General features: G+C 33.0%; 1 protein-coding gene across 1 annotated transcript; it reads right to left on the reverse strand.

Moving 5' to 3' along the window:
• Window positions 1–765: 765 nt before the first annotated feature.
• On the reverse strand, window positions 766–26,060 carry LOC131860466 (BURP domain-containing protein 5-like). The gene is made up of 2 exons (XM_059214868.1): window positions 25,851–26,060; window positions 766–1,728 (listed from the first exon to the last, which is right to left on the reverse strand). The coding sequence occupies exons 1-2, from the start codon at window positions 26,058–26,060 to the stop codon at window positions 766–768; spliced, it is 1,173 nt and encodes a 390-aa protein (XP_059070851.1).
• Between the last annotated feature and the right edge of the window lie 1,288 nt (window positions 26,061–27,348).

Below are 27,348 nucleotides of genomic sequence, written 5' to 3' on the forward strand. Positions count from 1 at the left end.
AGTTGGGACAAAGGTAAGACTGTTCAAGCCCAGGTTTTCTAGGATGTGCTAAATATCAATGAAAATATTATTAACAAGAATGCTGAAATTCTATAGGCTATTGGGTTGGGCGCCATACCCTTTTTTTGTCTTTTGTTTAGTTGGAGCTAGTTGTTGGTTATCTTTTGGCTCTTTAGGGTTGGTTGTCTCTTAGTGTCAAGAGTTTCAAGTCCTTTCAAAACCCATTTTACTCTAATCAAAAACATAAAAAATGGATAAGCTATATGAAAAATAATAGATAAAATGGAGTGATTGTTTTATATCTTTAAAATATATTTCAAAATAATTATTAAGTAATTAAAATAAAATCATATTATTAAAATAACATCACATTATAAAATCTTTTGGAAACTCATTTTCCTTCCTTGGTTTGAATGAATGTGTGTATTTATTTTATCTTTTAGATATTGATTCATATATGAGGTGTATTAAAAAGAAAGGAATGATTTTACATAGAAACGTTGAATTAACATCTTACTTGCTGCAACTATAGATGCTAACAGACATTAATAATAACGTTTTATTGTCTATAAATGCAATATGTGTACATGTGAGACAGTGCTAATTGACAGAAAGCTACTGCTTCTCACTACAAACGATAGTGCTAAATGACAGAAAGAGAGCTATTGCTCCACTCAACAAACTTGAAAAGCATGTTCTGCTGCTCCTTAGGCTGCAAATTCTTTATTTATATATAGCGAGCGCACTTGAGCAGTGGCCTGGATCTCAGTCAGCGGTGAGCCACAAAACGTCCCCTTGGCGAGCGAGATGACAGATAGAAGCGGCACCAGGCTTCACGTTCAACACCTGGAATACCATGTTGTCAGGATTCCAGGAACTGGTTTTCGTGTGACAGATGGCTGCCGCCTCCACCGTGCTGCCATCTTCGCCCTTCACCCAAACTCTTGCGGTCCTCGTACCTTGCAGATCGTGGCAGAGATACACCGCATATGGATATTGTGAACTGTGGCAGTAATACACTGCCTTGTCTTCTTTGCTCTCGTATTTCACTCCCGTAATGGTATACTCCTGCCTTACAGATTTTGACGTCTTTGAAAAATTCGTCGCCAGCACAGTCAAGCGATTGCTTCCCAGCTTCGACGTGGTGAAATCAATCATGGCCTCCAACGATGTTGGGCAGAATTTGGTTTCGCCCTTCATAGCAGGACTTTCACAATCTTGTAAAGTCTCCTTCATAGCCAGGGCCGTGATGGAATCTGGCGCTATGTTGAGCTCCTTCAACGCTACGGAAAGCTTGTCGGAGGAGAAAGGGATTTCGTCTGCAACGGCGCGTGGAAGAAAATACTTCTGATGAGAATTGGGAATGCTTTCGTGCAGAAAGGTGAGAGGCACTTTGGTTCCGCCTACCAAATCTTTCTCCAGCAGAAGCATGCACAGCGATATGTCCCTTGGCATTTGCGTAATTGCAGCGTAATTGATGCCCGCGACGCACCTCCCAACTCCTTTTGCCTGTTTTTGCGTCCCAACTTTTCTCGGAGGCATCCCCACGTTCACCTTCACTCCTCCCTTGCCCACGTTCACCTCCACTTTCTCATCGTTGGCTGAGATGAGTTCCTTCAGAGCTTCTGGCATGGGTGTTGTGGGCAGCTTCTCGTGCCAGTACGCCATACTCGGAGTCCAAGAGACCCTTTCACCCTGCAAATGCGCCGCTCGGATAGCTGCTACTGACTGTCAATTCCAAACAACAAAAAACTCATAAGCAAGCTAGCAAAGAAAAATTGTTTAGATTCGAGTCAAATTAATTACAAACTATATGAACTTTCTTGAGAAAGCATACAATAAGAAGAATGAAACTAGTTAGAATTCCCATCTTGTGAAAGACACCAAGTTCAATGATTCAGACATACCAAGTGAGAGAGGACTTTGTCCATATAAATACTGAGCTTAAGACGAGGGAAGCCGCCATTGTGGATGCAGGCATACCATACATGCATATGCATGCCCATATCTCAAATCATTTCATCCTATTTGTATTGTGGGACATTTTGATATTATCTAGTTTTACTAAGATATTTCTATGCACTCTTACTTTTATTTGAGCTTTATTTATTAAAAAAAAAATATTTATAGTTTTAGCAGCACGACTCTTTTGAAAAGATATATATATTTTTATAACTTTAAGATAGAAAATATTTTATTTTTTCCATAATGTTATTTTGAATAGTTATTAGTTGTATATTTTTTCAAATTATAAATAGACATGAGGTGGCATATGTGGAAGATATCAGATCAGATCGTATGCTACATTGGTTTACAGTGTCGACCAACTTTAGGCAACTTTAAAAATATCAACGTCCATATCAGCTGATGAAGCGGGAGCCACCTTATTGATAATCACGGGCTAGAATTCAGTAACATTATTTTCTCTCACTTTGCAAAATTGAAAAGCAACGCTATCAAAGTAAAGTTATCAGATTAATCACAAATTACGTGAATTCTTTTTTCTGTTTTTTCGGTGATCTGAATTATTTTGTCAATTCAAAGGACAATACCCAAAGCAGAATTTGTGGTATTGTAAACACATAACAAATCATATAAAATTTCATTTCATTGAAAATATATAAGAACCATACAATTTTTGGCAAATTCTGTGAAAGAGAGTTGTGTGCCCTTGAATCCATCCCATTTGGGCAAACTCTATAAAAGAGAGTTGTATGCCTAGAATCTATCCAATTTGGGCAAACTCTGTAAAAGAGAGTTGTATGCCCGAGCCTGTACAATTTAGGCAATCTTGTGAAGGAGCGTATGCCTATAACTCTGTAACTCTATAACTCTCCAACTCCTTGCAATTGGATTCGAATTGGGCTTATTTATAAGCTTTCAAAGAAGCTGAACAACCACCACATTTTTGTCCTCATCAGAAGTTGAAAAGATTTAAGGAAGCAGACCATTTTGTTTGCGAAAAGTTTCCTAAGAAGACTGCATAAATACAGGTATGATTTGTCAGCAATTCTTAGTTGCAGAACGCTACCATTGTTTCTCTGTTTTTGTTAGTAAAAATTTTCATTATTTGTTTTTTAATTAAAACCCCTATTTTTTTTATTGCTCAACTTCATTGTTATTACTAATGTGGGTATTTTCCAAAATCGCTGATTATTGCCTGAGACTTTCATTCATTTATTTGTTCACTGACAGGGGTTTTAGAGAACAGTATCCAGACTTTTTTGCAGGAGCTTTGTTTACTGTGACTTAATTTGAAGAATTTTCATTTAGCTTCATTTTCATTTTCAAGACTTTTGGCTCTATGGCCAATGCATAGGCTAAGGCTACTGATATCCTTCTGCACAGACACTTTGTCCTCAATGTCGTTCTTGTGTTGAGAAAAATTCTCCTTACAAAATCATAGATTTCTCGCTTGAAACGAAGCAGAAGAGCGGAAATGTTTTTTTTTTTATATTCCGTTGTCCACAAAATTCGCCACAACAATGGCAGGAATTTGAGGTGTTTCTATAATGCATATGAATTTTTTTATCCAGCAAATCAATATCAGATTGGACATTTTTGTTGTCCACTTGCATTAGGGATCTTTATGAATTTTGAAAGCCGCGATTAAGAGGAATTTTTTTAGTCTGCACACCACTACAGGCTGGTCTCGTTACCCATTAACTACTCTTTGATCCCAACAAACAATTTCGAGGGGCAAACCATCCTCCCACCAAGTCAGCCATTCGCCTATCAAATATTTGTAGGGAAAATTCTATAATCCTATTCAATTTGACCCTTCCATTGGTGTGCACTTATAGGTTAAAGCTCGGGACTCTTTTTTGCAAATGTAGATAGAAATCTGCATAATACCAATTCCATTCTTATTTCCCTGCAACTGGTAGGGGTTTCACCTTCAAGGTTGTTTGTGCAGTTGCAACAAATAACTCAAGACAAAATTTGTGTGTATATTACAACCATTGCATTTCATGGCAGTTACAAAACCTGGGCATGCTCCATTTTTTCCGTTTGCATAATAGTATTACAGTATCAGCATGGCCTGTAGCCTTCTTACATTGCCTACTGGTGCACTAGGCCTATCCTATGCATTCCGTGTTTATTTTTCAAATTCATTTTGTACTGACATTTTGCATTTCTAATTGAATTTGAGGTCTTGTATCGAATATTGAATGAAGTATTCTTTAAATGAAACCCGTGTGAATTTGATAGTGATAATAGCTATCCTTGTTGAACGGAATCATAGGATTATAAATTTATAAATTTAAGCAGAATACAAGGACACTAGGGCTCATTGAGATTGAAGTTGTGTAATTATTTTGCAAGTGGGTATGATAAAAAAATCACAATGGAGTAAAGTGGATTCCTGAACCTTCCTCTTTTTCCTTTTTCCTTTTTCCAGTTGGCTAAAACTTGAGTGAGCATACATCTAGCTTTACCATTCATGGAGTTTGATAGGGATATTCAGTATTTTAATAGTTTTATTATGCAACGCTTTTTGAATGGATTCGGGGGCATATAAATTTTAGCAGAATATAGGGAAACTGGGGTTCACTTTCCTTGAAGTTGTGTTTTTTTTTTTTCTTTATTATTAGACAAGTGGGTTAGGTAAGAAACACCCAATAGAGAAAAATGGATTCCCAAACTCAGCTTTTCTTCTTTGTAAAGGATAATATTGTGATATGAATTGACAATATAAATGTGTTTTTGTCTGGCAGGGTATCCTTTGCACAACACAGTCTTACAAATTTCACATGCTTACTGCTCAAGGTAAGTAACTATTTCTTAAAGTTGTTTCTTTTGATTTGTTCTTCAAACATATATGACCAAAATATTAGGCTTTGTTTTTTTTTCATCTAGCCTAGGTAATAATTCACTGAGATGGAGTTTATTCATTTGTAAATCCTAGAGTTCTTGTATTCTGTAAGAGAGAGAGATTGTTGAACAAGTGTAGTGTAATTCTTTTAATTTTAATAAAGAAATAGATACAGTTTTTAAAGTGATATCTGAATAATAGTAAATTTCTCTATGTCTTTTGAAATTACCTTAAGGTCATATCTTTGCTTCTACCAGTGTTGATAAGTTAGAGAGATGTAGCTTTCCATGCTAATTTGATAGGTGATGTGACACTTCTGAGGTATCAATAACAGTACACAATAGTTTTCTCCCTCAAAGATAGTTCAATATTAATGTGAAGCTCTTCAACATTTAAAGTTGTTTGAAAACAATAACAATACACAATGGTTTGCTCTCTCAAAGATAGTTTAATATTAATGTGAAACTCTTCAACATTTAAAGATGCTTGAAGACAACTTAGGCTTCAGATAGCTCATCTTGTAGTGTACTCTAGTTCATTTCATGTCATGTTGCTTTCTTTGCCAAGTTAATTGGTTTAGATAAGAAACATTTTCTTATTTATCTTTTACCTTTTGCTAGGATTTTCACCAATTGAATGATTTCATTCAATCAAGAGCATTAGCATAATTTCAATGTTCTTTTCCAAATAAAAGATAAGATATTACATAGTTGTTAGACCATGTATCCCAAATTAGATTATTTTTGTTTTGTAAATAACTAGTTAATTGTCTTTCACAACAAACTTTTGATATTATGCTTAGTTTTTGTAAATCCAAATCTTTTGCACTATTCAGTTGCATTCAGAACCCGCATGGTATTACACACTACACTTTCCAAACTACCACTTTATACTAGTTTTGAAATTAGTTCTTAGAACACCACAACCAGTTATCAGTTTTGTACCAAATATCAGTTGTAAATTGTTTTTAAAATCATATTATATATGTATTTTTTTAAAGAAAGATTCCTGCAAGCAGTAAAGTGAGAAAAGTTGTTACCTTTTCATATGTAGTATTATTTATTTTTATACATTTTTTACATGCTCAAAGTAACTTTATACTAGAAAATTGTTCTTAACCTTTGACGGTTCTCATGACAACTTATATTTGGATATGATTTCTTTTGTTGTCCACTAATACATGTCTGTAGCTTTCTGTGACACATCACTGCAACTAAAGTCAATAGCATTTTGTGCTATGCTTATTTATTTATTTATGCCTCAAAGACTATAAAGATAAATTTCAGTCCATGTTCACCTACACGCTATTTCAAGAGAATTAAAAATCTTTTCTTCTCATATTCATACGGTTTTTCTTATTTTGATGCCTTCAGTTTAACCCATCAATCTTAATCCACCTAAGCACAAAAAATACAGAGTTGAATAATCAAGATGTTAAGCTCTAAATCATGAGACAGTTTGAGCAATCTCAATTCGACTATGATTTTACAGCATAGTACTGATATTTCTTCATTTCCCATATTTCATTTTCTCCTAGTGCCCACAATCTCTACCTTTCCCTCACCAGATTTAGCATAAGGCAGGGACTCTAGCTGTATATCACAGCTCTTGTTTTTATTGATCTTTTGAATTTAATCTGGATAATGTTTAAAAACAATTATAGTACAACAGCAAAATTATGTGAGATATTATTTTTGATGGGGTTTGTGGTTGCAATGTGTATAGTGACGTTAGCAAGGAATTCATATGATTTTTTTTATTTTCTCTTTCCAATTAGAAGTATTAGTTCATATAACTTTTTCTTGTTTTCTCCTCTTTCCACATTACTTGTGTAGAGGGGTTAGCAAGGAATCCAATAAAATTCTTATTGTAAAAATTGTATGGTGAGGGTTGTGCTCTTTACTGAGACCCTATAGTAGTCAATCATTGGTCCAAAATTAGTGGGAAATAACTACTTCATTACCCTAATTTGAATCCAAACAATTTAAATACCATTATTCAATGTGTCAACTACTTTGTTAAATTAATAAAATTCAATAAGTAATTAAAAGACTAAAACTGAAAAAAAGAAAGAAAAGAAAAAAGAAAAAAGATAACAATAAAAAAATATAGACCATACATTGCAAGTTGTTAATTGAAGTTCACCCCTTGAGTGCTATGTCTCTATTTTTGCTTCAAATGTGCAACCGATCTATTAAAATTCCCTTGTTTAAACATAGGTATACTCTTGACAAAATCTATAAATACACTTTCCCATAAATGAGAAGGTATTGGAAGTGGCATGGGTAAACCTATTATTTTGTTACCGAGTTCACTTGTAGCACAAATGACACACCCATTTACATATTTTTACATAGTTTCATTCATTTGAGGAAAATAACAATAATGTTGCAACTAAGCTACTGCTTTACGTGCACCAAAATGACCAGAAATAAGAGAAGTATGTGCTTCTCTAGTTACATGTACTCTTTCATCCCTTGGACCACACAATTTACCAAGATCATATAGCAGTTTGTCATGAATGTGTAATCTAGAATTCTTATACTTGTGTACCATGGATTGGTGTTTCATATACATCCTTGAAATTTCCATCTCTAGCATACTATTCGATATAACTTTCATGAGCTAAAGAACTATGCTATAGGATAATACATGGATTAATATAAGGACTTTTTGTTGATGTTATAAATCATCAATTTGGATCAATTAAGGGAATCCTCCTAGATCAATCATCTCTTTGGTGTTACTCATAATTACCTCCTAGTTTCGTATTAGTTAAGTCACATATGTAGACTTCCAGTAGGGTTTTTTAGTCTCTTTATTGATACTTTTTTATTCCCTTTGTAATAACCATCCATCTCTGGAATATTTCAGCCATTTATTTATTTTTCTGCCAAGACCAGTTATCAATTTCTTCATTTAGTCATTCCAAGCTATTTTTGGACACCAAATTTCCTAAACTCTAGATTTTTAATTTATCCTAGTGTATTTATGTCATTTTCCATTTAAAAAGCTCCATATAGGTATTCAAGGCACAAAAAAATCCCTCTGTTTTTTGTTGCAACTCAATGTAGATAATGCAATGTGTTTAGGTAGATTTAAGGTTAGGGTTGTTGGAAATTGACACTATTGGTTAGGTTTCACTATGTTGTCATTGATGGAAACATTATTTTGGGTTCCGACTTCATATGGTGTACCGGCAAGCACTTTATAGACTCTACACCGGCACTAGCACCGACACCGACAGGATAAAAGATTTCTTTGGTCACCAGCAATGCAGATCGACATGGTATGGTAAAGGTCATCGGTATTAGAGGCCGACACATCTTGGATCCGGCATCAGCAACTTGTTTTAATGCTTATTCATTTATGTTATATGGCCAACATGTTAATATGATATTGTATATATCCTTGTAAGCCGACATAAGGCATAAATTTGTATAGGGTATATAGGGGAGATTGATTAGATCATTTTGAATAAGGATAGATATGTGGAAGTGATACATGGATATAATGTAATGTGAAATATATCATAGAGACTGTGTATGCGAGGAACTCATTGTAAGGGTTATTCTGGTACTGAGGTTTAGGGTTTTAACTGGAATAGACTGATCTTAAAACATAATTGTATTCTTGCATAGGAGATGCTATATTAAGCAGTTCATATTTCTCTAGATTGTTGTCTGGATTGTTATGTAGTCAGTGAGGCTCCTATTGTGATGAGCAGTGTGGTCTAGGTTGTAAGCCTTCTTGCAAGTGCAGGCCCATCATATATTTTAATATCTCTTCATATGGCCAATGAACTGATATTGTGGGTCACAAACCCCACCATGGTTTTTCCTCTTTGAGGTTTCCCATGTATAATAATGTGTGTTATGTTTCTCATTTATGTATTTCTCTTAATGGTTGCATTGCTTTTTTCAATTTTGTTTATATCGATATACCAATTGGTGAATGAATGTTTTGTTAAGGCTAAAATCTTATATTCTGGTATAACACTAATTCACCCAACCCTCTCAATGTTATTGGTTTCCAACAATTGGTATCAGAGCCTTGTGCGTCAAAGGAAGTTTGACAACTTGATAAAGATCCTGAAACCAGAACCATTGGATATGGATTTGGAGAAGTAGCTTAAGATGGCACTTGAAGATTATGATGCTGAAAGATTGAAGAACTTAAAGCAACAAGATGAGTTTAATTATGCTAAAGAATTTATTCTTGTCCTACAAGAGAGACTATCATCTGTTCAAGCTAGGAGAAAGGAACTTTTGCAAAATCAAGATGATGAAAATGCACTTAAGGAACAATGTCAGAAATTGAGTCAGGAGAACATGGTTATGAAGAATTAAATGCAAGCTATGACTATAAGGATGTCTAAGGAGACTGAGGATAGAAAGAAAAATGAAGAAGATCTTGTTGTATCCCTAAAGAACAAATTTGAAGAGTGTGGTAGGTTGACTCATCAAAATGAGATGTTGAGGTCTGATTTGGTACAATCCCATAGCAATGAGCAAGAAATTGAAAGACAAATGTCAATACTAAGAGATTATTTAACTACTACAACTGAGTAGAAAGAAAAATTCAAGATCAGCTCAGCATAGCTTGATGAGTTATCGAAGAGATAGAGGCGGATTGGAGATTCCACTGGACTTGGATTTGAGCAAGGATAGAATTATGGTACTACTAATGAAGATCAAAACCATAAGGCACTGATAAGGAAGTTCAATACTTATAAATTCACTGGTAGATTTTTTGTTTGCAATAGATTTGGTCACATGGCTAGGCAATGTAGAAACAGAGCAAATTAGAACCCTGATTCTGCTCCCTATAAATGTTCTAAATGAAATAAAATTGGTCATAAGATAAAAGATTCCAGAATGAATGTAAAATTCTATGCTTGTGGAAAATTTGGACATATGGCTAATAAGTGCAGTTCAAATTTCACCGGTTTTAGCAAGGTAATTCAAAAGAACAAGGTTACATGCTATGCATGCAATGAAATTGGACATATTGCTAAGTTTTATAGAAGCAAAAATCCATCGGTTAGAAATGTAGGATCAAATGATAAAGGAAAAGAGAAGGTTAGTGAAATCCGGCAAGATCACACTCAAAGATGGGTTAGAAAGATAGAAGAGCAATCATCAGATGGGATTGTCTCAGTTACCTATTTGATAGAAGAAGCTATTGCTGCACCGACAGTGAGCTCATCCAGTAACTAAGGCAAATGCTTTAGGGGTATGCAAATTTCATGGAAGATGTTCTAGATATTGGAGAGGATTATCCAACATTGATATGTTTAGAGTGAGATCCGGTATCTTTCACCAGTAGTCATTTATGTTAATGGAAGATTAGGGTTTTCTTGATGTATAAAATGCCGATTACACTTTATTATCAACCACCTAGCATTCAAAGCAATTTTAGAGCAATTCAGAGCAACTTAGTGCAATCAGAAGCTATTCAGAGGTGATTAGATTTATTCTTGAGCGATCACATCGACATCTGGAAGGATTTGTTGGAGGTTTTCACTGAGAGTGAACAAAAGGTATTTTTCTTGAATCATGGAATTGGGATCATCTTCTGCTCTTGTTTTCATTGCAAATCCAACTATAGGAGAATTTAAGGACCTCCTCAGGCCAATTTTCAAATTCTTTCCACATGTGGCTAACAAGGAAGATTCAGTTGGAGCATTTTCTCACGTCATGGAAGGAGTGCTATATGTGGAAGATGTTAGGGCCTACATTCATTGTCATATAGAAGACTTAGGAACTTCTAAGATCAAGGGGATGTATATGAATGAACTCATGGGAGAATTTGGTAAAATCAAACTAGCATATAAACACATCAAAGATCTAGGGTTCACAGATATTCTGGATATGCCAGAGTTCGAGGATAAGATTGTCAGATATGTAATAATTAGAGTACATGGGGAATTTATATGGCTGGACAGACCCTAGAAAATTACTAAGGAAGCCATCCGAGCAATTACGAGTTTGCCATCAATAGGGAAACATCCGGATAAGAAAGTATCAAATCAATTCGTAAGGAAGATCATCGGTGCCACATCAAGCAAGAGATCGATGAAGGTGAGCACCATCACTGACATTGACATCAAATTTGGCAATATGGTTGTAGACTACAAGGTAACTCAGTCTAATCGACTGAATTCAGTTTCCAGTTCATGCATTTTGGCTGCTTATAAGCTGATGAGAGAAAATATCAAGTTAGATCTTTGTGACTGGATGCTTGAGGAGTTATTGATCAATTTAGGGAAGATTAAAGGTGAGAAGAAGGGCACGTTCTAGTATGGAAATTTGTTAGTCTACTTAAAGTTATACTTTTTGAATGATACTCCCATTTCTGGAAGGAAGTAATGGGTTTTTGACATCTTGATAGGAAGAAAAATAAAGCAATCAATTGTTGCATTGGGAAGTCTTAGAGTTGATAAGGTATGGGGTTACTTCAAGGCTTTTTAGAAATCTATGAGGTCTAGAATAGGAATACCTAAGAAAATAGTAGAGAAATAATCTACCGACATTTGTTTCATCATGAAGAAGGATGTGACTCTCATGGAGGCAATCAAGCCCTGAAAGATTTGGATAGAGGAAACGGGCTATGAGGTAGATGCATTAATCATTGATGCCTATGCAAAAATTTTGATTGATGCTGCAAATTCTTTATTTATATATAGCGAGCGCACTTGAGCAGTGGCCTGGATCTCAGTCAGCTGTGATACCAAGTGAGAGAGGACTTTGTCCATATAAATACTGAGCTTAAGACGAGGGAAGCCGCCATTGTGGATGCAGGCATACCATACATGCATATGCATGCCCATATCTCAAATCATTTCATCCTATTTGTATTGTGGGACATTTTGATATTATCTAGTTTTACTAAGATATTTCTATGCACTCTTACTTTTATTTGAGCTTTATTTATTAAAAAAAATATATTTATAGTTTTAGCAGCACGACTCTTTTGAAAAGATATATATAATTTTATAACTTTAAGATGGAAAAAATAATTTATAACTTTAAGATAGAAAATATTTTATTTTTTCCATAATGTTATTTTGAATAGTTATTAGTTGTATATTTTTTGAAATTATAAATAGACATGAGGTGGCATATCTGGAAGATATCAGATCAGATCGTATGCTACATTGGTTTATAGTGTCGACCAACTTTAGGCAACTTTAAAAATATCAACGTCCATATCAGCTGATGAAGCGGGAGCCACCTTATTGATAATCACGGGCTAGAATTCAGTAACATTATTGTCTCACACTTGCAAAACTGAAAAGCAACGCTATCAAAGTAAAGTTATCAGATTAATCATAAATTACGTGAATTCTTTTTTCTGTTTTTTCCGTGATTTGAATTATTTTGTCAATTCAAAGGACAATACCCAAAGCAGAATTTGTGGTATTGTAAACACAACAAATCATATAAAATTTCATTTCATTGAAAATATATAAGAATCATACAATTTTTGGCAAACTCTGTGAAAGAGAGTTGTGTGCCCTTGAATCCATCCCATTTGGGCAAACTCTATAAAAGAGAGTTGTATGCCTAGAATCTATCCAATTTGGGCAAACTCTGTAAAAGAGAGTTGTATGCCCGAGCCTCTACAATTTAAGCAATCTTGTGAAGGAGCGTATGCCTATAACTCTATAACTCTATAACTCTCCAACTCCTTGCAATTGGATTCGAATTAGGCTTATTTAGAAGCTTTCAAAGAAGCTGAACAACCACCACATTTTTGTCCTCATCGGAAGTCGAAAAGACAATCCAATATTGAAAGGTTATTACATTTATATGAAGACAAAAATTAATTAAAAATTAAAATATTTAATACTCGGACTTATTTCTAATCCCCATGACCATCTTGTGAAAGACAGTCAGTCCCACCGACAACATGTTGTAGTGATTTAGAGATACAGAAGTAAACGTGAGAGTCAGAAAAGGACGATATAATGTCAGGGCGTACGTGTCCATAGTCATTGGGAATATAGATTTCTTATGTGATATTTAAATAATCATCAAACAGTTTTATAGTAAATGGCTGGTTGTGGCAACACTCTATTTAAATAATCATAGTTTTATAGTAATTTTCATATTATTTTATCTTATTTTTATTGATCGTTTGAATTTAATCTGGATAATGTTTAAAAACAATTATAGTACAGTAGCAAAATTATGTGATATATTCTTTTTGATGGGGTTTGTGGTTGCAATGTGTATAGAGAGGTTAGCAAGGAATTCATATGATTTTTTTTCTTTTCTTCTCTTTCCAATTAGAAGTATTAGTCCATATAACCTTTTCTTATTTTTCCCTCACTTCTCATTAGATGAGTTCATACAACTTTTTCTTGTTTTCTCCTCTTTCCACATAACTTGTGTAGAGGGGTTAGCAAGGAATCCAATAAACTTCTTATTGTAAAAAATGTATGGTGAGGGTTGTGCTCTTTACAGAGACCCTATAGTAGTCAATCATTGATCTCAAATTAGTGGGAAATAACTACTTCTTACCCTAATTTGAATCCAAACAATTTAAATACCATTATTCAATGTGTCAACTACTTTGTTAAATTAATAAAATTCAGTAAGTAATTAAAAGACTAAAGCTGAAAAAAAAAAAAAAGAAAAAGAAAAAAGAGAACAATAAAAAAATATAGACCATACATTGCAAGTTGTTAATGAAGTTCACCCCTTGAGTGCTACGTCTCTATTTTTGCTTCAAATGTGCAACCGATCTATTAAAATTCCCTTATTTAAACATAGGTATACTCTTGACAAGATCTATAAATACGCTTTCCCATAAATGAGAAGGTACTAGAAGTGGCATGGGCAAACCTATTATTTTTTTACCAAAATTACCAGAAATAAGAGAAGTATGTGCTTCTCTAGTTACATGTACTCTTTCATCCCTTGGACCACACAATTTACCAAGATGATATAGTAGTTTGTCATGAACATGTAATCTAGAATTCTTATACTTGTGTACCATGGATTAGTGTTTCATATACATCCTTGAAATTTCCATCTCTAGCATACTATTCGATATAACTTTCATGAGCTAAAGACCTATGCTATAGGATAATGCATGCATTAATATAAGCAATTTTTGTCAATTTGGATCAATTATGGGAATCCTCCTAGATCAATCATCTCTTTGGTGTTACTCATAATTACCTCCTAGTTTTGTATTAGTTTAGTCACTTATGTAGACTTCCACCTGGGTTTTTTAGTCTCTTTATTCATATTTTTTTTATTCCCTTTGTAATAACCATCCATCTCTGGAATATTTCAGCCATTTCTTTAGTTTTCTCCCAAGACTAGTTATCAATTTCTTCATTTAGTCATTCCAAGTTATTTTTGGACACCAAATTTTCTAAACTCTAGATTTTACATTTATCCTGGTGTATTTATGTCATTTTCCATTTAAAAGCTCCATATGGGTATTCAATTCACAAAAAAATCCTTTAATTTTTTGTTGCAACTCAATGTAGATAATGCAATGTGTTCAGGTAGATTTAAGGTTAGGGTCAAGGTTACATTATAGTTAGTGTCCACATTGAATTAAGTTAGGGTAATGGTTATATTAGGGTTACAAATTAATTAAGAGAAATATTCAATTTTAGATTAAATTAGGTTTAGGGTTGGGTTTTAATTGGGGTTATAGCTATAATTAGGGTTAACATTAGAATTGCGGTTAATGTTAGAATAAAGATTATATATCAAGTTATAATTATGGTTATGGTCAATATTAGAACTAGGGTTAGGGATAGGGCAAGGTCAAGTTTGAGATTAGGTTGAGTTTTTAATTAAGATTAAGGTATGAGTTCTTAAGTTCAATAAGAGTTAGGATTGAGGTTAGGTTAGGTTAGGATTCTTTTAGGCTTAGGGTTAGGGTTCAAGTTCAATGAGGGTTAGGGTTAGAGTTCAAGTTCAATGAGAGTAATATATATAGCAAGCGTAGTTGAATAGTTATATGGATCTCAAGTGGCTCTGAGCCACAAAACATTGCCTTGTAGAGACTAATGGAAGATATAAGTGACATATAATTGTTTATTAAAATATTTCTATGGATGTAGGCATAACACATGCATGTTAATATTTCAAATTACATTATTTTATTTTTGTCTTTATCTTATTTTTATTGTGGGATATTTTGATATTTTTGGTCAATATCTACTATCACATTATTTTCTTTCTATCTTCATTTTATTTTAATCATGGGAATTTGATATTTTTAAAACACACATACTAATGTACTTTATAAAGATATTTCTATGGATGCATGCATAGCATACATGCATGTGAATGTCAATATCTCAAATTACATTATTTTCTATCTCTCCATCATATTTTTACTGTGTAACATTTTGATATTTTTTAGATATGTAGTAATGTATATTAGTAAGATATATTTGTGTTCTATTAATTTTATTTAAGATTTATTTAATTATTAATTTTTAAAAAAGATATGTGTAGTTTAGTAGCTTGATTCTTTTAAAAAGATGTGTAATTTTATATGTTTAAAATATAATTTTCTTCCATAAGATTATTTTGTATAGTTTTCTGTTATTTTATATATTTTTAAAATATATCATTTATTTATTTTTTAAATAAAATTATTTAATATTAATACATGCATTTTAAAAAAAATGTTTTATATTGAATGCAAAATTCGATAAACTTTCTTTGTAATTCCCATAATTCATATGGCTAAAATGAAAAAGAAAAGACTAGTTGTATTATTTCTTCTTACAGAACAAACAGGTTTTGAAGGGACTCAAAACGCTTTAACAAAGATCTACAACAAGTAGCTGGATAAAGATATACCCATTTTAAAATAGAAACCCAAAGTCAACAAAAAGTGAAAACCTAGCAAAAAGACAGCAAAGAGGAAGAAACTAATACAAAATTTTTAGGGCCTTCGCAACCTTTGTTTCCAGTTGAGTCATGTTTAGAGCAATTTTCTTGAGTTCCTAAATTTTTTGGTTTGCAAATTTCTTCTTCAAGTTGGCTTTGGTTCTTTTGGATGGCCCAACCATTTCCTCCTATTTTTTATCTATGGAATCCACATCCAAGGTAGCTGCTTCTTGATGGATAGTTTCTAGTTTCCCTACCATGGTATTTACACTTTCAACAAAACTCTTCACCACCTTGTGTCTACATGTAACCAGAGAGATAAGGTTCCCATTGACTTTCTAAAATTTATTCTCCATCTGACTCAGTCTGCCTTCATATTCTTTCTTGAGTTTATCTTTGAGAAAAGATATTTTTCTATCATAATCTCTCTTTATATCACTTACAGTGCTCATCGTTTTCTGCACATAGTCCACAATTGATTTTCTCTAGTCCACCATCCACTATTTTACACCTTGATTTTCTTGTTTCCTATTGACTGCCCGAAGTTTGATATTGATGCCCTTGATCTCATGGAAAGCCCATTTAAACATCCTAAAATTATCCACAATTGAATCATGGGTAATGGCCAAGACATCATCTGGGTTCTTTCTATCCAAGATAAGAAAAGACAAATTTGTATTTAGATCATTTGAGAAGGGGGTCTATCACTCCTAATGGGTGCAAAAATGGACTTATTCGGGATAGAATTGTAGGAGGGAAGTGATTCAGAATTAAAAGTGGACACAAGGGATGCTTTGACTCTCTTAAATTTGTGACCAATCTTCAAGGAAGAGTTTGGCTCAGAGGAAGACTAGTTGTATTGTTTACTCATTATAATATCATATTTACAATCAATATGGATCGACCAACTTGATATAGAACTACAATATAATACTAGAGACACACATTATTACTTTAATGAATTCAATCAAATGAGATGAGAAGGACGACTAATTTAATAAATTATTTACTAAATGACCCTGAAACACTGTTTTTGGAAATAACTACAACTGATTCTTAATATAACTAATATTTTTGAAAAGCTATCTATTTGTAATTCAAATTCTACATTTAGGATATGAAACTAAATTAATGAGGAAATCTTATTGAGTCTTCTAATCAAATATTAAAATCAATGAAATTAGATGCATGGATATTTATTTATAAATTATATACTAGATAATATACAAATTAAATGAAATATCTTATATAAATTATATTAGAAGCTCAGTCTAAAATAATAGCATTATTTTTTAATATGTTGGTGTGAATGGAGTGTTATCTAATCAACTCATCACCTAGGTTCTATTGACACTAATTGTGTAAGTTTACTTAGGATACCCACAAGATACTTATCACTTAAAGTCTCAAGTCATAATCTGATTACGACACATGTCATAATATTAGATAATATTATGTTTCATTTTGGTCTATATAACACATTGGCTCTTAATGTAACTGAAACACTATTTTTTGAAATAACTACAACTGATTCTCAATATACCTAATATTTTTGAAAAGGTATCTATTTGTAGTTCAAATTCTACATTTAAGATATGAAATTAAATTAATGAGGGAATCTTATTGAGTCTTCTAATCAAATATTAAAATCAATGAATTTAGATGTATGAATATTTATTTATAAATTATATACTAGATAATATACAAATTAAATGAAATATCTTATATAAATTATATTAGGAGTTAAGTCTAAAATAATAGTAATAGTTTTAAATATGTTGGTGTGAATGGAGTGTTATGTAATCAACTCATCGCCTAGGTTCTATTGACAGTAATTGTGTAAGTTTACTTAGGATACACATAAGATACTTATCACTTAAAGTCTGAAGTCACAATCTGATTACGACACATGTCATAATACTAGATAATCTTATGTTTCATTTTGGTCTATATAACTCATTGGCTCTTAATGAAATTTTATTTCATTATAATTCATTATCATTGTATACTTGCGTCTTGTGATAGATACTCTTATTCTCTCACATTTGATCTCTTGTATATTTTCATTGGAGCTCTTAAATCATGGATGGTTACATATTTAGCAAAATCTTGCATGGTATAAAGCATTCCATAAAAACTCATTCATGATACTAAATCTTGTGGGATTACTTCTTGATAGTATAAGATCTCCACTTTTTATCACGCGATGTCTTGAAAAATTAAGAAAACTTGATAATAATACTAGATCCTATGGGGATCTTTGTGAATTTGTACTATAGGTTCACTTTAGATAATGTTAATGTAAATCTACTATCATCATTGAGTTCAAAGGTCTAATGTCCCAAAATATTAGATTAAAATGTTACAAAATGTAATGCTCCAAAATATAAGATTAAAATGTATGACTTTTTTTCGATAAAACTCGAATAATTTAAATAATTTAAATAATTCTTGTAGGGTATAATATTTATTTAAAGAATAAAACACTCCCAAATTAAACATTGATTTACATCAATCTAGTCATAATTTCAAATAATTGAATTAAGATAGATAATAGCAAATAATAAAAAATATAAAAAAAATTAACAGAATGAAATCAAGAAATTGACACCCTCAAATTCTATTAATATTCATATTTATGGACTTAATTCAGCTATCATATATATATGGCATGATATTATTGCGACAAGTATCACTCTAGTGTCCAAACCATCCAAGTATTAAACTTATTTGGTACCCATTTGATAATTTTTTTATTTTCTTTTGTTTTCCTTACCTCTTCATTTCTTAATTTCTCGGGGTGAGCTTGGCCAATAAAGAAAACTATAATATGGATAAATTCAATCCAAAGTTTATTTCTTTTATTTTACATACTATGAAACAATGAAAGTTAAATGAAGCTATATTTTAAGAAATTTTCAAGTACTCTCATAGATATATGATAAGATTTTCAAATCTTTTCTATAATTTCTTTCTCAATTTATATTGTGCTTATCATACCAAACTTAAGGATTTGTTCTATAAGTTCATGGCGGTCTATTAGAGTGGTTTTGTTAGAGAAATTTTTGGTTGACAATATAGATAGATTAGTGTTAAACTCTTGGAGCATGTGTTAACCCCTAAGGAATTTTTGGCATTAGTGTCAAATGGTTGATATTTCCTTGACATTTGAAGCATTGACATTTTATGCTTGCCATTGAAAACTTGTGCATATATGGTTGTGACTAAGTCACTAGGTGATGGCTAAGTGGTTAAGCCACCTAAGTGACTACCTGAAACATGTTATAATGTTTATTCACCGCACTGATAAGGACATACCAGACATATTGGTTTGTTTTATTATTTCCCACTGAAATACTTGGTGAGTAGGACATGACATATCATCGGCATTTTGTAGAGGCATATTATATGGTTTCAAAGCTTAGCTTTGTAAAATCTTTATTTTTGTTTTGAAAGCCTTTAAGATCGAAGTAGGGCACACACATGGAATTCAAGTTTTTGTTCTCAACCAAGGAAGTTGCAATAAGTGTGCATGACAGTTTTTCATGGGCAATGCATGATAGTTTGACTAGGAAAAACATGGAAATGATAGGAAGTTTGAAGACGTCTTTAGGTGTTTTCATTCCAAAACCCATATTTTGTGTTTGTTAATCTCTTTCCAGCATTTAGTAATGTTATTGTTTGAATTCAAACTGTTTGAGCAAAATTGTTATTTTCTGTTGCTTGAGTTATGAAAGTGATTAAGGGGAGTTTGATTTGTGTAGACACTTAAATTAATTATTTGCATTAATTAATTTAATTCTCTCTCACATGATTAATTTATTTAATTTTGTTAAACCTTATTATTTCTCAGTATTGAATAAATTTAATTTAATTAATATTGTCACTATAGTCCAATAATTAATTTATCAAATAAATTAATTATTTCCCTATTCTTCTAAAGTCCCTCCAATAATTATTTCCTCTAAACCCACTCAGTTAATTAATTTTAATTAATTAATCTAGTCATGTGATTCCTACAAATCACTTTTTCCTAATCCCACTTAGCCTAATTAATTCTTCTAGAATCTTTCATAATCCCACATATTATTATTCTTCTATTTTAAATTCCCTGCTCATGTCACATCAACATTGAGCCTCTCAAAGAAATTCAAATTTATTTGAATCCCTCTATGCATCCTCATTTTTAAATTTCAAATTCTTTTCCCCCCTTATTATTATTCTTCAATTTTAAATTCCCCACTCATTTCACATCAACATTGAGCCTCTCAAAGAAATTCAAATTTATTTGAATCCCCCTATGCATCCTCATTTTGCAATTTCAAATTTCTTTCCCCCCTTTTCCCCAAGGAATTTTATATTCTTTTTTATTCCTTCAAGGTATCCTTGATTGATGCCAACTACTTCAAACCAATCCTAGCCCTTCATCATCTTTTGATCTCCACCCTCCATTTAAAATTTGAAAATCTATAAATGGAGGCCACTTCTCTCATTTTAACCATCTCTTTATATTCTATCCTTATACTGTCAATTTTTATCTTTCAATCATAAATATAGCAATCTTCATTAGGAAGACATTGTATTGCTTTACTGTTAAAATGAAATGATTCTATGAAGGACTCATCACAAGCTTTTAAACATAAAGAATCATTTTCATTAACTTCATGTATAAGATTGAAAGCTTCATACTCTGGTTGCATGTAAATCTGAAAATTTTCATCCTTTGTATTTTTTGGAACAAGATAACTTTCCATACTATTAAAACTAAAAGTTTCTATTTCTAGGTAATAGAAAGACCTCAAAAAACCTTTTTCATTCAATCTCGTAGGTTCTCTAATGTTGTCTTGATTATTCTCACTTACCATTGTTTGACTTGCATGAGACTGAACCGTTTCTTGCTGAACTTCTTGCTCATTCATGACAAGGTAGTTGTAGGAGAGAGATGAAACTGAGATGAATGGAGCCTCATCATCATAAAATTTTAATTCTTCTTTCAATTGGGATACCTTTTATTATATTCTTGCAACAACCTTGTCTTTTCTTTTAGCTCTTTGAGCTTGTGAAATCTAACAAAAAGACTTCTCCATAAAAGAGAAGATACATGATCGTCTGTTATACTTAGTTTGGTTTTTACAACATGAGAAATTATTTCTTTGTAGTGATCCCAAAAGTCATGCAACACTTTATCATCCATCTCAAGAATTTACAAGCTGGTGGGACTTGGTCTTTTCCCCAATCTTGCAGCCTTTTGATTTTGCATGATGATTTAATAGAGTCGCCAATCCTACACACAGAGATAAATCTAAAAATCTAGGGAAACCAAATGCACTAATCTTTGATTCTGAGTCCCCAACAGAGTTGCCAAAAATCTATTGGTAAATAGATTTGTCCCTTTCCTGAAATTTATTTGTTTTCTTTGAACAAAATTATAACTCTTGTATGCCCCTTTATGAAAGGAAACAAATTACCAACAATTGGATGAATTAATTAAAATCCAACCTCTGCATTAGAGGGAAGCTCTTCGTATGATTTGCAATGAATTTAATACAAAATTAAATGTTGACACTTTTTACCAGAAAGCATGGAAAGGCTTTAGCATTCATCCATCAACACAAAACAATGCCTTCAAACTGAAACAAATATAATATTCTGAAGATTAAATAGGAGCTCACTAACTCTAATTCAAACACACGTTCACTTTATAAATTTAGAGCATAGAAAATGCACAGCAGTATTGATGTCTAATCAATACTCTCTCATGCCTCACAGGACAAGGGGGATCAACATAACTCAATACACAATAAATCTGCTAACAATTAATAGTAACCATGAATTCAAAAAAAAACATAGAAATAATTGATCATAAAATGATATCATGCCCATAGTAGATTTCTCAAGAAATATTGCTAATCTTTAAACACACAAATTCAAAGACTGCACACCATAACATTTTATTGATAATCATCGATTCCAGTTTAAAGCAATTCATAGAAAAACAAAATGGATATTGTCTGTTGCTCGAAAAATCATAGTTTTTCTAGCCCCTTTCTTTTCTTTTTCCCCCATATATATAGTCTCTCTTGTTTTTAAGAGACTTTCAGTTATCAATAACTAATTCCTAGAAATATTATTAATTAATCTTTTCTTTAATCTTTTATCCACTTCCAAATAACTTTTTTTTAAAAAAATCTTCAAATCTTTTATCTCAGAATTTTTATAGACCCATACTTAGAGATAAATAACTTTTTAACGTGATAATATTTGTCCGATCGCGCCAGTGAGAATTTAGAAAACTAGGTTTTCTAAAACATATTAAAAATACAGCGCGATCCAGCAGTTGAGTTGACAGTTATGCCCCCCGCACTGAGATTGATTTTTTCTCTCTCAGAAAATTCATGGTTATAGATTACATTGAAAATTATAAACATTAGACATGCCAATGTTATTGGATTATTGAACTCGCTGAAATCACTCTGAACCTGCATCTGATGAATTTGAACTCTGAATTTGAACCTCCAAAATTGAACCTTGAACCTTGAACCTGCACGCTTGAACCTGCGCACTTGAACCTTTGAACCTTGAAGAAAAGAAGGTTCAAAGTTCAAGTTCAAAGACCAAAAATTACAATGAACCCAAAATTTGAACTTTGAACCTTTTTTACTTGTGCGCTTGAACCTATGGGCTTGAACCAAAAAGGTTCAAAGTTCAAGTTCAATGAACAAAAATTATGAAACCCGCTTCAGTTGAATTTGAACTTTGAACTTGAACCCGAACTTTGAACTTTTTGAAAAGGTTCAAGGTTCAAGTTCAATGGCAATTGTTCTTTTGGGTTTCCATAGGAAAACCTCCATAACTTTTTACTGAGTGCTCTGTTTCTTATGAAATTTTAACTATAGAATAAATGGGCCTAGTACAGCATAACCTAGAAATAATTTTTTCATAGGACATATAAGACTTGAGATTTAATTGTTTGCGTATATGGGTAACCAAAAAATAAAACAATTAAAATCTCCCAGCCAACATGGAGTTTGGCCATAAAAACTTCAGCATTAAAACATTAACAATAACTAATTTTTAGTTGATTATGAGGCTCTAGGAACAAGCAAAAATATAGGGTAAAAAATGAAAAAAGGCATAACCTTTGCATATTAACTCGGATTTTTTATTTTCTAAAAGTGTTGGAAAGATGATTCAGAGATCTAATCTATGGTTTAAACCATTTTTTCAAGATTTGTCTTCAAAAATTAGTTGAACACGTCCAAATTTGACCTTTCCTTTGAGAATTTTTGAGAATTTTTTTTTTTGAAATTTATCAAAAAGTCATAAGGAGTTCACTTTTGAAAGTATGGTTTTTTTTAGATAATCAGTTTGGTGTGTTTTAATCACATTTTCAAAATGGGATTAAAATGAACTCTACACATTTGGATTTCGAATTAAAAAGAGCAAGTGTAGTTTAAACCCAAGACCCACTTATGTATGCTCTCCTCTCGCATCCTAGTGTCGAAGTTGAGTACACTTGAAATAAGTGATCTTGTTTTCATTTTTTATTTTGTATCATTTCATTGTGTTTTTTCATATTAAGTCAAAAAATCCAAAAAGAAATCATAAAACCTAAAAAAGACATAAAATTGAAAAAAAAAAAAAATTCAAAAAATCAAAAAATCATAAAAATCAAAACATTTCAAAAGCCAAAAAAAAAGTGCATTACCTGAGACTACTAAACTATCTTCTACAGGACATCGGCCCAAGATTCCACTCGTCAAAGATTTCATTGATCCAACTTTGAGGCTACTAACATGTTTGTTTTGTAGGTTGCCTAAGAAAATTTGACCAAATGTTGTATTTTCTTAATCATTTTTCTAGGCACTTACTTTCAATTAGGGGTAAAAGATCAAGTGCTTGATTGTGTTTGGGGAAAGTGTAGAGGTAGGAGAGTATACTCTTGTCTATATAGAAAATCAGAAATATAGACCCCAGAATCTTTTTAAGTTTGTTGTGTGCATACCTTCCTAATTTGTTTGACACATTCACATAGGCATTGGTGAGAGTTGAATGACCCAAGTGAGTATGACTAAAACCCAAGCATTCCAATTCACTATAATAAATAAGCCTCTTGGGATGAAAATTCTGGAGGATAGAGCTATTTTAGAGTTCACTCTCATATCGTGCATTCTGTACGGCCTTTTGGCCTCGATCATGCTTACATGACTACATTTTTCTCAGTACTTTGTAAGGCTATAGGCCTTAATCACACTTGGGTGACTACAAGGAGTAGTCTTCAAACAAAAAATCCTTACTAATAGCCTCAGGATTAGAAGCCACCCAGTTCACCTTTAAAAGGTGGATAATCTTTTTGCAAGGGGGATAGTAACTCCCCCAAGAGACTTGCCATTTTGTGCTCCCATTAGTGTTTGGAGTTGGCTAATACAATATTGAGAATCCATTGCGTGAGACTTAGTGGTCATATTCTGATTAGCTATTGGGTGTGTACCTGAGTCAACAAGAAAAGGTTTTCCTCCTCAGCCAACTTCCTAGGGTAACATGATGTTCTTGATGTATTTGTTTGAATCAATGGCTAATGTGTTTGCTATGTCTTCTTGCCAAGAGTATAATTAGTCTATCCAAGTCAACATCCTAATCATCATAATCTGAGTCATTTCTTAGTCCCTAATCATTTCCATGTCCTATTCAATTCATACCCAAATCATACCCTAGTCATATAAAAACATTGAACCAACCTTCATCAAGTCCAAGTCATAACAAAATCCAAGTCTTCCAACTACGTCAAAACTCCGCTCACTTTATATTTAATAAGATGAAGTTGTAAAAACATCCTAAGAAGTCAATCCACCACCCAATCAAGAAAAAGAAGCTCACACAAGCACAACTCATTAGACACCGAAATTTTTGGTATACAAATCGCAAACTCTTTCTTAAACATAGGACCTTTCTACACCAATATCATGATTACATACATGGTCATAGAAATGAGTTTGATGCTAGTCATGAACTAAGAGTATGAGATTTACACTAAGGATCTAGCTTATCTTTCAACACCAACAATCACCAGAATCAGGGTGTTTGCATACCCTCATAAAACTTACCATTCAAACCAATCACTTATTGAGTCATGTTTATACCAAGAATAGTCTAGTTATCAAGTTTATTCTAATCATCACTATCACTTCTCTTTGATCTTTCATCATCAACATTTTCTAAGGACTTAGCACATCAACCAATCTTCAATCAATCATCTTTAATCAATCAATCCTCAATCAAATCAATTCTCAATCATTCGTCAAATTAACCTCACACTAAGGTTTTATGCCTTGTGAAGTTTTATTTAGACCTCATCCTTAATCAATCAATCATCCAGTCTTTATGCTTGGGAAAGAATTCTCCCCAAGTATCTTTGCCACCTCCTTTGGGTCGATCAAGACTCTTATCTTATGTCTTTATTTTTCTTGGGATCATTAGTCAATCCTTAGTAGAAGAAAGGCTTCGATCATTATCCTAAGGGCCAAATATTACCCAACTTGGTTGTTACCTTGCTTGTGGTTTCATCAACATCCCCCACCTAAAATCCTCATCCAAGGACTAAGGTGAAATCCTAATCAAACTTGTGTCCTAATCTAAGGACCCCATTAATCAATCAATCCAATTTCATCAAATCCAAACCAAATCCAAAATCCAAGATGTTTTCTAAGTCCTTTCATCAAATATTTTTCTTCCAATCAATATTTCTAAGGTTATTCTTGTATGGTCACAACTCAATCCTGAAAGAAAAAGATGGCCAAACAACAATATGACATGCTGAACATTAATGCCCTATATCAAGACTCTACATAAGGATCTACCCAAAATGCGTAGCCTGACATCCAAGATCAATAAGAAGAAGGGGGCCCTGACATGGTTGACCAAGATGAACTCTCCCCAAAAGTACAAACATTTTGAAAGTACAATCAAGAAATGATGGAGAAATACATCCGATAGAATCCTAGTGGTCTTATAAAGACTCTTATTGAAAATAGAACTCGACTTCCCCCCAATCTTGTTAAATCCATTCTTGATCAACAAACACAAGGAGGTCTTGCTCCTACCCACATCGTCACACCTATCCTTCAACCCCAATCAATTGCACCCCCATCTACCATTCAAACCCAATCAATAGCACTCGTGGCATCCGTGCTCATAGTCTCCATCCCATCTTCTTCCTTCTTGGCTTCCATGTCAATATCCAATCCGATAACATAAATTCTCCAACATGCTTCTATGCCCTCTTCTTCTACCCAACCATATTTCTCCATTTCACAATCCTCCATTTCTCTCAACAATGTCGCTAATTTTATCCAGGCCTCACTTCCCCCCATCACAACAATTAATGGGTCAAAACTGATTATCACTTAAGTCCTCGTGACATCAGTCATCACATCTCATGTCCGCTATTCTTTATCATATCAATATATTAGTGGTGGTAGAACATCTTCCATAACCCATCCAATACTAGATGCGAGCACAATCCATCATGTTCAAAATCCACAACAAGATATCATCAAGGAAATCTAGGACATGACAAACATCATCAAAAAATGAAGGAAGGGAATAACAAGAGGAAACCTTACTCATTTCAGGAATTTTGTCCCTATCTTTATGACCCATCCATATCAGTTGCACCATACCCATCAGGGTTTAAAATGCCTAAATTCACAAAGTACGAGGGCAAAGGGGACCCTCGAAACCATGTCAGTGAGTTTAATATCTTATGCCAAGAAGTCTCTTATAGTGACTTGTATCTTCTTAGGCTCTTTCCTAAGAGTCTCACGGGAGACGCTCTTTCATGGTTCTCATCCTTGCCTTGAGGTTCTATCACCTCCTTCCCAAACTTAGCAAAAACGTTTGTGGTCCACTATGCTTATAACATTGTTAACAATGTTTCTATGATGGACCTTTGTAACATGAAATCGAGGCCTAGAGAAACTTTTGCTAACTTCTTGCAAAGGTGGTGACACCTTATTAGGAAATTCTAGTGGGATATGCCAAAACAACATCAAATTGAGTTATTTCAGAAAAAATCTAGTACCTGAACTATCTAGACCGTTGACATCTCAATGTATAATTTTTTTCCAGAAGTTGACTGACAAGGGTTTAGCCCTTGAACATGTCTTGTTAGAGGAAGGTACCCTAAAACATTATCAAAAATAAAGTCAAAATTTCTCCTCATATCACAATAACAAACCAAAATTTTGGTCCAAAAACAAGAACATAGTCAATGATGGTGTGAGTGAAGCAAAATGGGTCCAGACTGTGGCCTCTCCTCCAAAACCCACTACCATCAATCACCAATTCAACAATCAAAACAATCAAAATCAATCCCAAAAATCTTTTAATAATGTCTCAATTCAAGGGCGACCACCCCAATCTAACAATAGGATTCCGAGAGACTTTACTCCTCTTGCTGAGCCCCTTGAGGTTGTGTTCCAAAATCTTGTCCAAGCAGGTGCAGTAGTCTTCTTGATGACTCACCTATTTGATCCTAATAAACTCAAACCTAGGTGGTACAATTAGAATGAGTATTGTGAATATCATCGTATTAATGGGCATGATACACGAAAGTGTATGAAGCTAAAAATATTCATACAAGATCTTATTGATAAGGGT

Source organism: Cryptomeria japonica, unplaced genomic scaffold (genome assembly GCF_030272615.1).
Source record: "Cryptomeria japonica unplaced genomic scaffold, Sugi_1.0 HiC_scaffold_12, whole genome shotgun sequence".
Taxonomy (NCBI): domain Eukaryota; kingdom Viridiplantae; phylum Streptophyta; class Pinopsida; order Cupressales; family Cupressaceae; genus Cryptomeria; species Cryptomeria japonica.

Bases quoted from the DNA above. Each gene is read 5' to 3' on its own strand.
- LOC131860466 (XM_059214868.1), bottom strand. From the start codon at position 26,060: ATGGGGGGAAGTGAGGCCTGGATAAAATTAGCGACATTGTTGAGAGAA. The intron at 1,729-25,850 runs GTTTGAATGGTA...TGGAATTGACAG, and splicing joins CCACGAGTGCTATTGATTGG to TCAGTAGCAGCTATCCGAGC.